The sequence below is a fragment of the Ruditapes philippinarum genome, unplaced genomic scaffold (genome assembly GCF_026571515.1).
Source record: "Ruditapes philippinarum isolate M1 unplaced genomic scaffold, ASM2657151v2 ctg1226_1_1_1_1, whole genome shotgun sequence".
In the NCBI taxonomy this organism is placed as follows: Eukaryota; Metazoa; Mollusca; class Bivalvia; order Venerida; family Veneridae; genus Ruditapes; species Ruditapes philippinarum.
In genome coordinates, this window is record NW_026851932.1 from 71,100 (window position 1) to 86,658 (window position 15,559).

Consider the following 15,559-nt stretch of genomic DNA (forward strand, 5'->3'; position numbering starts at 1 on the left):
TACATGTAAAAACAGCAAGTGCACAATCTAAATATAGCACCATTCACAAAATTGTACACACCATGTAGGCTGGAAGCGTAGATAGAGGCCCGTCTTGTGGCTTACTGGTAAACGGTCCCTCTAAAACCCCTCTCTTCAACATGTGTAACATTAACTGTCCATACATATTTCTGTTCTTCCTAAAAAATAAATATTCATTGATCAAATATTCTTATTTTCAAACCCTTTTCGTCATTAAATCTACAGTAACTATAGCTATGATAAGATGAGCTGTATTTTCCACAGATTTGTAAATTCTCTGTGAAATGGTGAAGAATGTGGCAGAAATAAATCATTTTATAGTCTTTCTTTAAGATTCATGAAATTTTTAATAAAATCTGTACTAAAGATAACATCTTTAATTTGTAATGAAATCATTTATGGAGTGTCAGTGACAAACAAATGCCGGATCCCCATCACAAATTTATTGACAAGTAACTAAGTTATGTTTAGATGAATTACCTGAAATTTTAAAATTAAGACTTTTGAAGTCACAGTCAAAGTCATATTTTGACAAGGTCTTGTTCACTGTTCAGTGGTTTATTGTGTCTTAGTATTAATGCATAAGCTGAGAAGATAAATGGTAAAGGCAAAGGTCAAGGTTATCCACAAAGAGATGGACAAACTGCCTGCCAGACATGACAAAATATGCTATCCCAATCCATGGACTATTAAGGGTCGAGGTTAAGAGCATGAAAAACAATATTTGAGTTAAGGTTAAAGCTGCACGCCTCCAGATGAGCCAAAATATTTCAAGAAACTCAATATTGAGAAAAATGTACTAAAATTTTAAGAAAGGTAAAAACATTCATGATCCAAGTTATATTTTACATGTTATGTGTTGTTTAAGACTGATTTTGCAGTATTTTATCACCATATTTCTACTGCGTTACTAACGCAGTAAGGGCTGTTTTTGCATATGTTGACCACTTTTTGGTAATTTTCTTGTATTGTAAGTGCCGGCTGCAATATGTAAATTAATATTTTTGTTCCCCTCACAATATTTTACTTTCAAATACATTTATAAAATTTTCATGAAAATTAACATGAATCTGGAGGCGTGCTGCTTTAAAAAAAGAAGAATTTCAAATTTGATGTTTACAGCACTTACCTTCCTGATAAACCAGAAGTAGGCTCACACAGTTTTTTTATCCACACTGCACATTTCTGACGATCTGAAATTAATATTGATTTACATGCTTTGAAATACAACTCTTAATACTTTCTTTATTTGTGGCATTTCGTATAATATACATGTACATGTAACTATAAATGACATATAAACCCCATGTAAAATGATAAATTCTGTTCTATTTCAACATCTTATTAAGCCATTTGATGACAAAAATTACACAGTCATGTATGTTACCATACAATATTATAATTTATTAAATACATACAAAGATACTAAAGGATGTATTGCTAAAGTTTTCTTGATGTGATGTACACTGTATATAATTTTTCATCAAATGATATCTACTTATGTCAGATTAAGACACGTGTTTCTAACATTAAAACAATAATTAGTCTATTATTACTTTTTTACTTTGGTTAAATGTCACAACCATGTAGTTTGTAAAGGTTATATTGCATCTTTCAGCTTCTTAGGTGAGGATCCTTAAATGCATCTTTTAGGGCATAAGTGGGCACCAGAGTATAGCCAATGACCTTTCATAAGCTAGGTAAATAACTTTTTCATAAGAAACACCAAAGGTTTGGGATTTGAACAAGTATATAAGTCCGGAGAAAACACTTACTTCATTAATTAGCTATTTTAACAACAGAGTAATTATAATAATTATAGAGCTGGGGCGAGTATCCGAGTACTCGGATTAAATCACGAATCAAAATGAAAAATTGAGTACGAATATTCGTCAGTCCAGAGATCGTGGATTGCGATCTTATTTGTTTATTATACATTCGCTGTTTTTTACACTTTAAATATAAAAAAAAATCAATTTGTGTATGAATTATGCAACTACCAGGAAGTAAACAAACATTTACCATGATGCTGAGCTAGGAAGTCATTAGTTTCGAAAAAGGAATCACTTTATCTTTATTGAGCACTTCTTTTTAAATGAAAATAAATAAATGTTTTTAGTCGCTATGTATAGATCTATAATGACGTGACATGTATTGAAGACTGTTTTATCTTTAAGAATCCAAAATTTGCGAAATGCAAGTTAATACGTCAGTTTGACATCACATGTATTGGTTGAAAAGGAGTCGCGCCAATATAAAATCCCACCAGCAAAATTTACTTCCAATTTTTGGAAATACTTGTCTTTTCATGTGATTAGACAAGTTCGTTGTACCACCTGTATGAGTCAATTCACCATGGCATGTTTTACAAACTGGTTTTTCCTCATTTTCATTGAAAGTAAATTTTGCTGGTGGAATTTTATATGAAATGATTATTGGCCCGACTGGTTTTCAACCTTTATACCTAGTTTATATTTGCATTGCATAATATTACATGTTTGATGAAATTTATGTTATGTATTGTTTTAAGAAAAATAAACATGTTTTCAGAACTAATGTTCATGTTTTTATGGGTGTCTTGATAACAATAGATTCGTGGTTCGATTTGTGAATCACAAGTGCTGAACCGTGGATCAGTTCGGATCGTCACTTATCCAACGATCCACACCCCTAAATAATTATATATCATAATCTTTATTTGTACCAGTTTTATGAGGCAGCTTCAGCACATGGGGTTTCATCTCTGCCAGGTATCTGTCAAATTCTTGATCAAGTTTTAAATATCCCGAGTCTGTATCCATGATCCTTCTTGTCCTGAAAAGAAAGCAAAATGTCCTTAAACATTTTTTTCATCATTGCAAATATAATATATACTGGGGTTCTGATTGAATATGAAAACTGAAATGGTGCATTAAATGACACATATAAAATGAAATACATAACGTCATAAGATAAAAAATATATCTAACAGACAAAGTTTAGTGCACAGCTCATTGCAACTAGACTGAATAGAAATTAAAACAACCCATCATCATCAGCTTGGAGATATAAAGCAAGTATTTAAACTTATCCACAAAATAGCTTCTCACTTCCCCTCGGAGCGTGCACGTCGCTGAGAAGGCACAGAGCATCGGCAGATGATGGAAGATTCAAGTTATAATCTTTTAAGGCGGCTGTTTCGTTAAGTTAGCTGCCGGTGTCCTGACTAATGCCGAGGGGAGTGGCCCTACAAAGTAGGCTGAGACGACGAGGATGGTGTACTAGGGTGTGTGAGCCCCTAGTACAGATAGACGGCTTGTAAGGCAGGCCTATAGCTGGCACCAACAGCCCTTTTCAGGGCTAAAAACACCTTTCCTATTGTCACAGGTTACTGTACATTTAGGTTCTCATTGACCGCCGTACAGTGACCTACTTTTTGGCTCAAAATTCATATCTTTGGCTAATACTCCTTGGAAATTGCATGGATGTAAATTATCACCATTTTGTGCTTCAAAATTAACTCTTTAAGGACATGACTGGTGACATGTCCGGGGTCCGTACTCGACAGCGAAAGCTGCATTTTGTGCCCGAGAGGGCGGATGGACCCTCATTAAGCTTTAACTACATACAAACATCCACAAAATAGATGATATTTATTATAAAAAGTTAACGTTCAAAATATCTGTTATAAATCACAAAATCTATGGACATATTTATATTTAGTTCAAAAGTTAAGATCATTAAAGTCAATAGACAAAATTCCTTCGCTTATAGAGTTGTAAACTCATGGAACCTACTTCTCAGTGAAAGTTTTATGATTTCCAAGAATGTAAATGAGTTTAAATCAAAATAAGATACTGGCATTATAAACTGAAGACCGATACTGGAGCAGAAAACAAGACACTAGAACTCAAGGGGAATGACAGTTTGTAAGGAACTAATAAAGCTTCCCATACATCACAAGGTATCATTCAAAAAGAATCAAATGTTGCAAACTATAGATAAAAGTGTAGGCTACTGTACAGACTGAACTGTACTCAACTAAAATTGTACAATATATCAGCATTTTAGCATTTAAAAGATTGGGAATGCATATTTTCCTTCATAAATGCGTGAGTGTGTTTCTATTGCAAATGGAATTATAACAAAATAATGATTAAAGTCTTTACTTTATCACCTTTTTATTCTGATGGAAATTTATGAAGAAAATTTATAGCTTGCAAGATCTGACATGTTGTTGGGGGAACTTTATATAGGCGCAGAATCTTTAAAAAGCTTTGATTTATCTCGTCATTCAATGAATGTTGTCTTTTGAAGAACAAAACACATTGTCAATAAAATTATGGATAATGGGCACTTACTTTTTCAGAAAATTGCTATAAAATTTGTTTTCTTTTTTTAAAACGGATGCGCTAGTTGTTTACATCTGATACGCATGCGCACAAGTTACTGTTTTCTTGAGCGTTTTCTAACCATGATTTTATTAGGAAAGGTTCTGATATCTTCGTTTTGATAATGACTGGGAAAACTCCAATTTTTGCATCAACGGTTATTGCTTTAGGTGCACTGACATGGTGGGTTTTTCGGAAAAGAATGAAGAAACGTGTAAAGAAACCTCGTATGAAGTTGTATTGGTTTGACAATTTCCGTTCAAAGCGATGCGAATGGCTTCTTGCTGGTAAGCTTTCAGAGTTGTTTCCCCTCATGCTATTAAAGGGAAGTCACTCTCCGTAGCAAATGATAATTTAATTTCCTGTTGAATTTCTTTAAAAATCAATTGAAAATGGCTCTAAGCTTAGATGACAGGTTACTAGGGGAAAAAGTGGAAAACTATTGTAGCAGCAGTGAAGATGAAGGGGATGATGGAGACCTGGAAAGAGAAAAGTCAAATGCTGAACAAAGGCCCCAGTTTATTCCTGACACTGATATCAAGACAGAGTACAATGGGAGAACAACTAATACAGGCCCAAAAGGTGTGATAAATGATTGGAGAGAATTTAAACGCCTCGAAACCGAACAAAGACAAGAGCAGGAAAAGGAACGACAGCAGTTAATGAAAAAGCTGCAGGTCACTTGCAGGTAACTAGCTTAATTGAAAGGTAGCAAGACACCTCACCCCCCAGACACTTCACCCCTCAAATTTTGAAGACACTTCACCCCTTAAGACACTTCACCCCCCCAAATCAGTAAGACACTTCACCCCTCATCCAATTTTGTTCTATAAAGTAAATAAAACAAGTTGGTCAACAACAAAATGCTTATATATATTTATATTTATTATTTTCAGTGTTATTTAATTAAAAATTTTGCATATTACCTTTATTTTTACTAAGTTTAAAGCTGATTTAGGTTAATTGGTTGTATTGCCAAATGATATATCACAGCACTTTCATCCATTAAGTGTTAATTGCATGTCACCTTGTTTATTCCACATGTTGATTAGTTGTTTATTCAACGGTTATCTCACAATTGATTAGATAATTGAATTAAAATGGTATAATTGTATGAAAATTAAATTTATTCTTAATAAATAAATTAAATAAATAAATAAATAAAATGAATATAAATGAATGAATCAGTTGCTTTATAAAATATAGTAAATATAAATATAAATTATTTATCATCATTATCAGACACAATTATCCTGCATTTAATACAAAGATCATTCATAATGTCATTTATTAAACAAATAAATAGCACCAGTTATGGAAATTAAGCACAAGGTTAAAAGCACAAACCATCACCAAATGAACGTAACTCAATGATTATTTATGGTAAGGATCAAACTGAAATCAAACTTAATTAAGTACCAAAACTTCAAGAATTACATCAACTCAAAATTTATTAGACAATGGCTTAAAACAATAAACATACTTAATCACTATTGAATGTATTTAACATACTCTACATAAATAATTGTTAAACACAAAATAAACAAATGAGGGGTGAAGTGTCTCAATCAAATTTCTTAAAATGAGGGGTGAACTGTCTGAGGGGTGAAGTGTCTGCAAAAAAGGGCCTAGGGTGAAGTGTCTGGGGGGTGAAGTGTCTGTAAGCCAATTGAAATACCGTAATAGGAAGTCACTGCAGACTATAGCCGTATGGGCCTGTCTAGTCACACATGAGTCAAACACAGCTAGCCTATATGCTATGTATAGAATAGATACACAGCATTGTAAATAAAAGACAATGATGAAAGTCTTAATTACTCTTATCTTGCATCTAAAAGTTACATTTTATTACAAAATAAATACATGTTATTTTTCAAATTATTACTTTTACCTGATGTTAGTGGTCATTGTGAATGATGAAGACAAGGAAAGTTTTATAAAAATAAAAGAAATTAACATTAATTTGAAGTAAAAAAAATTAGGTGGTCACTGGTGAGTCAGAGTTAGTCATTAGCTTTCATTATAGTAGCTTAAAAGAACTTTTATGGTTTTATTTGATTGTTTGGTTATGATTTCAGATCACATTTGAATGATGAAGATGAGAAGAAAAAAGATGAGGACTTTATGCAAGAGCTGGATGAGATTGACGAGGAATTTCTGCGACAGTATCGCCAAAAACGTATAGAAGAAATGAGGAGAGCCTATGAGACTACACCTAAATTTGGACAGGTCATTGCATTAGACAAGTCAAGTTTTATAGATGCTATTGACAAAGAAAAACAAGGTGTAAAAATAATTGTGCATGTGTATGAAGATAATGTTGAAGCATGTGAAGCCATGGATGGCTGCCTTAAATGTTTGGCCAAAGAATACCCAAATATAAAATTCTGTAAAATAAAAGCAACAGATGCACATCTTAGTAAGAAGTTTTCAACAAATGGTGTTCCTGCATTGCTTATATATAAGAACGGTGATCTTATTGGCAATTATATTCGCTTGTCGGATGAGTTCGGGGAAGATTTTTATGCAACAGAAGTGGAAAGTTTTCTACAGGAGCATGGAATGCTGCCTCACATAGAAACAAAAGTGATAAGGGACAAGAATACAGGTGAAATTAGAGGTGTTTTGCCTCAAGATGAAGATGATAGTGATTTAGACATAGACTGAAAAAAATCTCATCAGTATTTCTTTATATATTTAACATTAAGAATTGACCGACGACGTCATTTTTGCAACAATACAGTTATTGTTTATTGTAACTTGCTATCAAGTCTTAATGTTTGATGTACATATATTGTGTAGAACACAAATGCAATGTAGTACTATATACCAAAAGTGTTTCACATTTTGTAGAGTAATTTGTTGTTGAAATTGAATGTTGTATCTAGTAATTGTATCAAATTAAAAAGAAGTATAGAAGTAATAAAGATAGAAACAAATATTGTCTCTATTATGAGTTCTTCAAATTATGTCAATTTTAAGCCAGTTTTATATATATATGACTATTCACAGCTCGATCGTGCAACAAGTTCTTGCAAATTATATTAATCGCTTTCAATTCCACTACCTGGAACCAACTAGTACCAATGTCATGAAAAAACATAGCCGTGACCCAGTTATAGCTTGAACCCATGATCTCTGGGTTAAGAGGCAGACACAATAACCATGAGGCCACCACTCTCCCTTATCTATTTTAGCACATATACAGACTTGACAGTTTCTTGTACATTAATATTTATGTTTGGCAATATCAATAAGCAGCCCAAACGTAAACTAAACTCACAAATAAATATTATAGTATTTCATAAAAGGGACTTGTTGCTTTGTTAAACTATTTCAAAGAGTTAAAAAACAATGTTTTGAATATGCACAGTATTGTATTCACTATGTACTTGTCTCTAAATATTTCTTTGGTAAAATTATTGCATGAAAATGAAAAGCCATTGTTTGAAGTGATTAGATGCATTGTATTTATACATCATTTGTAAACAATTATTACTAAGACTATTACAATGTACATGAAATTCAAAGATTGTTTTATCATGTATCCTCGTCTTAGAGATGGGGGCAGTCCCCACAGCTTCCATATCTTAGAAGTGGAGGCATATGGATTTGCCATTGTCCTTAAGTCATGCTGCCCTGTTTTGCATCTGTGTAAAAGTCCTATTTCAGCTTTATTGGTGGAGGAATGCTATTGGTACCCCTTTATACATTATTTAAGGCACAAGTCGGTATTTTAGTAGAACCATCAACCGTCTGTAAGCTAGCTGGATAACTTCCTTATTTGAAAGTCCCTGAATGGATTAAAAACTACAATGTCATCTGGCAAATAAGTTTAAGACAGCAAACTTAACAAATCCTCATGGAGGCCTCTGAAACATATTTTTATCACTCCTCTGTAATAATTTTCTTGGTCAGACACTTTTCTGTGATATTTGCATGAGGTAGAAAACAATGTTGACCATGCGAAGTAAAAATAATTGACCATATAAATTTTTACTGTGTAAGTCAATTTCTTATGATTTTGATATAATATTATCCCACACAGAACTGGGAGCTTTGCAGGATGTTGAGTTTGTGTGTATGAACCCTCGTAATCCTAACCAGGAAGAACTAGCTCAGTATCGTACGATCCAGCCTCACGGGACAGTGCCGTGTTTGGAGATAGAAGGAAAGGAGGCGATCATAGAGTCAGGAGCCATATGTTTGTATCTTGCTGATATCTATGGCAAATTGGGTCCGCAGCAGGACAATGCAGCTTACTATAAGTATGACCATTTACTAGCTTCATGTCTATTTATCCATATATACAAAATGTAAGATTAATGGTTTGTTCAGTTTAATGATATACTAAAAAGTTTTTGCAATAGGCTTGACAACTGACAAATACTAGCTAGTTTACATATTAATCAGTACATAAGAAAAATGTTGTCACAAACATGCACTTTTACCATTTAATGCAAGTAAACATCAAAGATTAAACTAGATTTTTATAGCTTGACCATTCTATTTTTTCACCCTAGTGATGGCATTGAGTTTTCAGCATTGCACTTGGTTATGAAAGTTTGCAGATAGCCACTTGAAATTTCATGCTTGTCTCCAGGTCGCCTGCATCGATAGCATGTATTTTACTGAATTTTTCCCCTTTTTATCAAAGACTTTCTGATTTGTTTGTTTCTTGGAAAATTATTTAAAAATTGGCATAAAACCAACCAAATAACTTCAATTGCTGAAGTTATTCACTTGAAATTTCATACATTTTCATAACTTCAGCTTGAATTTTGAGTAAAGTTGACTTTTAAGTAAAGTGTTGTCAAAATTTATCATTCAGGTTGATGTTTCCTGTACTGTTGACAATATTATGCAGCAATATGCTCAAAGACTTCTTTATTTTCCTTACAGTTGGATAGCATATTGTATAGCAACATTGGACGAGACAATGGAAGCTCTGTTTATACAATGGGTATATACAAAGGCGGAAGATCAAAATGAAGAACTGATTGATAAAAAGCTGCTGAAATTTCATTCATTTGCCAAGTATTTAAGCAAGCATATGAGCAATAGAGATTTCCTTTGCGGCAATAGGTGATATCTCATTATTTTCTGTTGTAATGTTCTTAAAGTAGTCACACTGTAATGCTTTCCCGCCAAAAAAAATCTAACATAGGCCAATATCATAGCAAATAGGTTATTTCTGGAATGTTATTTATTTAAAATATTGGGCATTAGATTACTTCAAATCATTCATCCTTTACCGCTATGTAATAAATACCAGTTATAAACAGTTAAAAATTATTGAATAACTAAGATTATGAAAAAATAACACTCAGGAATTGACAGATTTATTATGATATTGGCAGATGTCAGAAATTTTTTGGCGGGAAAAATATGGCTACCTTAAAATAATTTTATGTAGATGATATTTAGTTCTTTATGTTCGCCTGCTTAAGTCGGTAAGAGAGCAATAGATTAGTAATCCATGGCTAGCTGGTTTGATTCTCCCCCTGGTGAGGAGTAATTTCTCTGTGACAATTGATCTTGAACATTGAATGGTTATTTCTCTCTCACCACTGATTCAGAAATCATGTGTGATTAGTAGTCAGTCACTTGCAGAGAAATTGGTAAATAATGGTAAGTTATACAGAAAAGCTGGCTAGGGGATCATCTGCAAAGATATTACCCAAAAAAAACTGAGTTTAAAATCAACTAAAAACAAAACGCACATAAAAGCAAACAAAACCTAGATGTTCATACCTTTGCACTATGGGTTTAAATTGTTCAGGGTTTTTTTTCCAGGATTTTAGAAACTTTACCCATACCAATAGAATTGGGATTTTTGGCGGTTTTGTTAAAAATTGGGAAAAAATACATGACTGAAATTTTGCAGTAATTAAATGAATGCAAAGAATCACTGTCTAGGATGGCATCTTCAAGCATTTAAGCACTATAACAGTAGAGCCCTAATTTTCAAAGATTTTAAGTTAAAAAAAAAATTTTATTTTGTAACTTTCAATAGGGAATTTTTTCCTGTGGATTGGGAAAATAATAAACTTCAATTGGGAATATGACCAAATATTGGCTATAAACTAAGCCAAAACTAGAACTGTGTCCAAAGGACACGGATGCCCCAACTGACAACATATATATGGTATATAGTGAAAAAATCAACAAAGGGCCATAATTCTGTTAAATTTGGTCGCAGCAAAAATTCCTTCCTTTACTTCCATCTACACATTAAGGTTGTTCATTCCTGGAAGTTTAACCAAATCTGCCATCCAGTTTAAGAGGAGTTGCGTTCACAAAATTTCTATATGGTATATAGTGAAAAAATCAACAAAGGGCCATAATTCTGTTAAATTTGGTCACAGCAAAAATTCCTTCCTTTACTACCATCAACACATTAAGGTTATTCATCCCTGGAAGTTTAAGCAAAATCTGCCATCCGGTTTAAGAGGCGTTGCATTCACATAATTTCTACAAAGTATATAGTGAAAAATCAACAAAGGGCCATAATTCTGTTAAATTTGGTCGCAGCAAAAATTCCTTCCTTTACTACCATCTACACATTAAGGTTGTTCATCCCTGGAAGTTTAAGCAAAATCTGCCATCCGGTTTAAGAGGAGTTGTGTTCACAAGATTTCGGGACGTACGAACTGACGGTCCAACATTTTGGGTTCAGGGGCTATTTTCTTTGTTATTTTCTTTGTTTTCTTAAGGGCTACTAGCCCATAATCCCTTTGATCACAGAATGAACCTATTGTTTTCTTTTGTTCTCTTTACTGTTATATAGCCCCTAAACCCAAAATATTTGCTTGGACGGACGGACAAGTGCAATGCTATATGCCCCCCACTTTGTGGGGGCATAAAAATCCCTGTTGTTTTTTAAGCCAGCCTAGCCTGTCTGCAGACAGTTTTAACTTTTACCATACATGTCAGACCTAGAGATGAAACATGCCTTTGGACAAGAGCTATATTTCTGCTTTATTAGAATAAAAACATAAATTACCCTTATTTTACTTCAAGGTCAGAGTTTTCAAAATATATGAAATTGTATTAATGACACTTGTATTTTGCTCTCTTAAAGAACAAACAGGCTTGGGCATTTCTCCCTTTTTGACCACATTTTATTGCAGTAATAATTTTGATAAAAAATGTTCAGGAAATGATTAGTTAGTATTCAAATTTAACAGATCAACCATATTCACAACTTTAAATGATACAGTACCAGTCTAAAATTTTGTTGTTCTGAATATATATATATATAATATTGGTCATGTTTTATAGGACTGTCTCAAGTACATGTATGTATAAATTATTAATTCCGAATGCTAGGCTTAAGTACTGTTTGTGTAATTATAGATTGAGTGCTGCTGATTGCGTGCTAGGTTATAATTTATGGTGGGCAATGGCGATGAAAGATGGTGTCCTCCTTGAGAAATACCCTGTTTTACAGAACTACTACAGCAGGCTTAGCAGAAGGAGCACGTTTCAAAGAGTTTTCACTGAAAATTCTTGATCATTGATCATTTAATAACCAAATTACTTTTGCAATAGTTTTTATATCGAATATATACCTAAAACTTTTAGATTAGTAAGGTTTGATTTTTAGATTTACAGTGGGATTTTTATTATATTATTCATAAAATTTAAGTTAAGCTTTCAATTAATTTTTGTTCATTTTGCATTGAAAAATATTTTTGTTAATCTGTTGATTGTTATACATGTATATACTTTGAGTCTTGCTGAAATGAATTGCATTTCTGACTGTTTCACAGTGTTAAGCCTTCAGATAAAGTGTTGATTTTGATAAATCTAGATTTTGTATTTATCTTTTTGGAATGTTTTAACAGTTATATAGTTTTTGTTTTCTTTTTATGCTCCCTGTAATTTTGTTTGAACATATGTAGTTGTTAGGTTGTCCTTCCATATTTCCCTCTGTCCTTTTTACTGTTTACCTTAGAACTTGCATTTATTGACTTATATTTTATACATTTGATGTCTTGCCACCTACACTGGACTTTCACTGTTGATTAGGGCTTTGGGTATGAATGAAGGTCATACGGAGATTTTACACCTGGAGGAAGACCTCAGTTGCACTTCTGAGCACAAGCAAGTAAGGCTCCCACGGTTAAACGGATACGTTTCGATTTTCATTCCTAAACGTTTACGATATCTTTTACCGTTTAATCGAAATGACCATATTGTCTTACGGAATATCTTAATCATTGCCTGTAATCACGGCTTTTATCAATTCCAATTGGTTTATTCCAAAGTAAAAATGGAAAATGGGTGTTTACAACCCTCCGAACAGCATCACCGTGCAATAATCGCTTGTGGCATAATACATTTTTGGTAAAGTTGATTTTCCTTTGATCTTTCAAAAGAGCGAAATTGGGACACAATGCAGAAAATGTGTGCCGACACAATCGTGATGAGCCCTGGACATTATTTATTTGTATATGTATTAAAAATAGAAAGTATGTCATCATTTGCCGACTCGAATACATGGTGTAGTATAGTACATAGAAGTACCACCGTTTAAACGGTATCGTTTCGGTTCTTAGCAATCGTGTAAACGTTTACAGAAAATTGTAAACGTGGGAGCCTTACAAGCAAGTACCAGAGTAGAACAACCGAGGTTCTGCAAGCTAGTTAAATAGTTTTCTCACATTACAGAATCACAGCGATGAGGGAAAGTGGATGTGCAATATAAGATATACAATGTAGATTTCTATTTTTTAAATGAAACGGGTCTTCTTTGTTTAATATCACGAAGTGTTGTCTATTGAATATTTTTTACTTTGACATATAAATATTATTACAGAATGCAAATTATGAATTTTCCTATATTTCTATGCCAAATTGAAAATAAAGTAAAACTTGAAAATTTGATTGTTGAGATCTTCTACCATGTTAATTCAAAAACATTTTGTGGTATCCTTTTCAATTTTGTGTTGATGTTTACTGGTATCCTTTTCACCCTTGTATTGATGTCCACATATCACTTGGTAAAGTTTTGCATGCAACTTGATGTTCATTATGCTCAGGAATGTAGTATTTTGGATCATAATTGTAGGTCACTGTTGATTTACTATTATATCCATACAGAATGAATTTTTACTTCACTCTGTTCCTATTTGTGAACTTAGAAAATTCCTTGTTAAAATGTGGCATTTAAGGTTTATAATTAAACTACAAATGGAACTCACTTGAAACAGCACATGACTAATTGTGTCATAGTTGAGACTCCAAATTAAAGGTAACTACCTAATTTAATGATTCAAGCATTGGTATTTAATGAATTTTCCCTTTTTGTGAAATTCTTGCATGGGCCTTGTTTAAGTATCAAGCAATGAGAAAAGAAGGGCGTGTAATTCTACAGCCCCTTTTTAACCCTTAAACTGCTTAATTTGTGTAATGGAATTGCCAAGCTTTGAATTTGGCATACTCCATTAGAAGAATAAAGGATTTCCATATCAAAATACAAAAAAAATGAGCAACCAAAAGTAATGTGGCTGCACTTAAATGCAGGTTGGCCTTGCTTTGAACTCGAGACAAAGGTCATTTTTGTGTCGCCTTGAAATATAGGGGTTACTTTTTTCGGCGTAGGCGTCCCCTTAAGCTTGTATAGAGCATTAGTCAGTAATTATAAGTCGGATTGGCTTCAAACTTGGTATGCATGCTTCTTATAATGACCCGAAGTGCAGTGCACAAGAACCGGTACTCTGCACTTCTTAATTTTTGAGTTATTGCCCTTTGTTAATTTTCATACTTTATTTTTGTCCGGGCCATTTCTCCTAATGTATAAAAGCTATGGACTTGAAACTTCATAGGATGATAGATCTCATTAAGAAGAAGTGCAGTGCACAAGAACCGGTACTCTGCATTTCTTATTTTTTGAGTTATTGCCCTTTGTTAATTTTCATACTTTATTTTTGTCCGGGCCATTTCTCCTAATGTATAAAAGCTATGGACTTGAAACTTCATAGGATGATAGATCTCATTAAGAAGAAGTGCAGTGCACAAGAACCGGTACTCTGCATTTCTTATTTTTTGAGTTATTGCCCTTTGTTAATTTTCATACTTTATTTTTGTCCAGGCCATTTCTCCTAAAGTATAAAAGCTATGGACATGAAACTTCATAGGATGATAGATCTCATTAAGAAGAAGTGCAGTGCACAAGAACCGGTACTCTGCATTTCTTATTTTTTGAGTTATTGCCCTTTGTTAATTTTCATACTTTATTTTTGTCCAGGCCATTTCTCCTAAAGTATAAAAGCTATGGTCTTTAAACTTCATAGGATGATAGATCTCATTAAGAAAAAGTGCAGTGTACAAGAACCGGTACTCTGCACTTCTTATTTTTGAGTTATTACCCTTTATTAATTTTCATACTTTATTTTTGTCCAGGCCATTTCTCATAAATTATAAAAGCTATGGACTTGAAACTTCATAGGATGATAGATCTTATTGATAAGAAGTGCAGTGCATAGAAACTGCTGCTCTGCAACTTATTTTTTGAGTTATTGCCCTTTGTTAATTTTCATATTTCATTTTTGTCCTTGCCATTTCTCATAAACTATATTGTTCACAAGGCGACACATCCGACTCGCGGAGTTTTAAGTTGAATTTACTACGTTAAGAGTTACTAAGAATATGATTCATTCACAGGAGCTTGATAATCTATCATAATTTTAAAAAAATAAGCAAATAATTAAGAAATAACGGCAAATATACCTGTTGCTTATTTTCATATTTGCCGTTAGTTCTTAATTATTTGCTTAAATTTTTCAATTATTGATAGAATGTCGAGCTCCTATGGTTGGTTGATATAGAAATGTTTTACACATTATAATTGCCCAAATAAGCAACTGTGTTTATCTCTAAGTTTAAATAAATGAGCATGGTTCCAAAAGTACAAAAAGTCCATGACCTTTTGAATGTCTTGTTGGATCTGTATTATTGACAACTTCTACAATATTGACATCAAATGTGAGTCCTTAAACCATTTTCACAAGAATAAAAAAGATCTCATGTACCGTCAAGTCTCAGAAAAATAAAATTTGCAAACTCCAAAAATAAACGTCCAGTCAATTCGCGGAGAGTTTCTGGCTTGATGTTTGCGTTACTGATTGAATCGCTTGTCCCGTGCCATCCGGAACTTTTTC

At 33.1% G+C, this 15,559-nt stretch overlaps 3 protein-coding genes across 8 annotated transcripts in view; 2 read left to right on the forward strand and 1 right to left on the reverse strand.

Annotated features, from left to right (window-relative positions):
• Positions 1-4,702, reverse strand: part of LOC132743006 (centrosomal protein of 112 kDa-like) — a 53,169-nt gene extending 48,467 nt beyond the window's left edge. For 5 of the 6 annotated variants that reach the window (XM_060731515.1, XM_060731543.1, XM_060731537.1 and 2 more), the window contains exons 1-4: positions 4,362-4,499; positions 2,726-2,835; positions 1,151-1,214; positions 62-179 (exon numbers count right to left, since the gene is read on the reverse strand). In XM_060731515.1, the coding sequence (XP_060587498.1) occupies positions 62-179; positions 1,151-1,214; positions 2,726-2,822 (279 nt within the window). In that variant the 5' untranslated portion in view covers positions 2,823-2,835; positions 4,362-4,499. Of the gene's footprint in view, positions 1-61; positions 180-1,150; positions 1,215-2,725; positions 2,836-4,361; positions 4,500-4,615 lie in introns of those variants that run through there. The other variant, XM_060731523.1, reaches the window with a different exon arrangement.
• LOC132743055 (glutathione S-transferase A1-like) lies at positions 4,456-13,253 on the forward strand. Its single transcript, XM_060731571.1, has 4 exons — positions 4,456-4,678; positions 8,440-8,659; positions 9,294-9,476; positions 11,751-13,253. The coding sequence occupies exons 1-4, from the start codon at positions 4,516-4,518 to the stop codon at positions 11,905-11,907; spliced, it is 723 nt and encodes a 240-aa protein (XP_060587554.1). The 5' UTR covers positions 4,456-4,515; the 3' UTR covers positions 11,908-13,253.
• LOC132743044 (phosducin-like protein) lies at positions 4,696-7,330 on the forward strand. The gene is made up of 2 exons (XM_060731563.1): positions 4,696-5,079; positions 6,470-7,330. The coding sequence occupies exons 1-2, from the start codon at positions 4,784-4,786 to the stop codon at positions 7,056-7,058; spliced, it is 885 nt and encodes a 294-aa protein (XP_060587546.1). The 5' UTR covers positions 4,696-4,783; the 3' UTR covers positions 7,059-7,330.
• Positions 13,254-15,559: the final 2,306 nt, after the last annotated feature.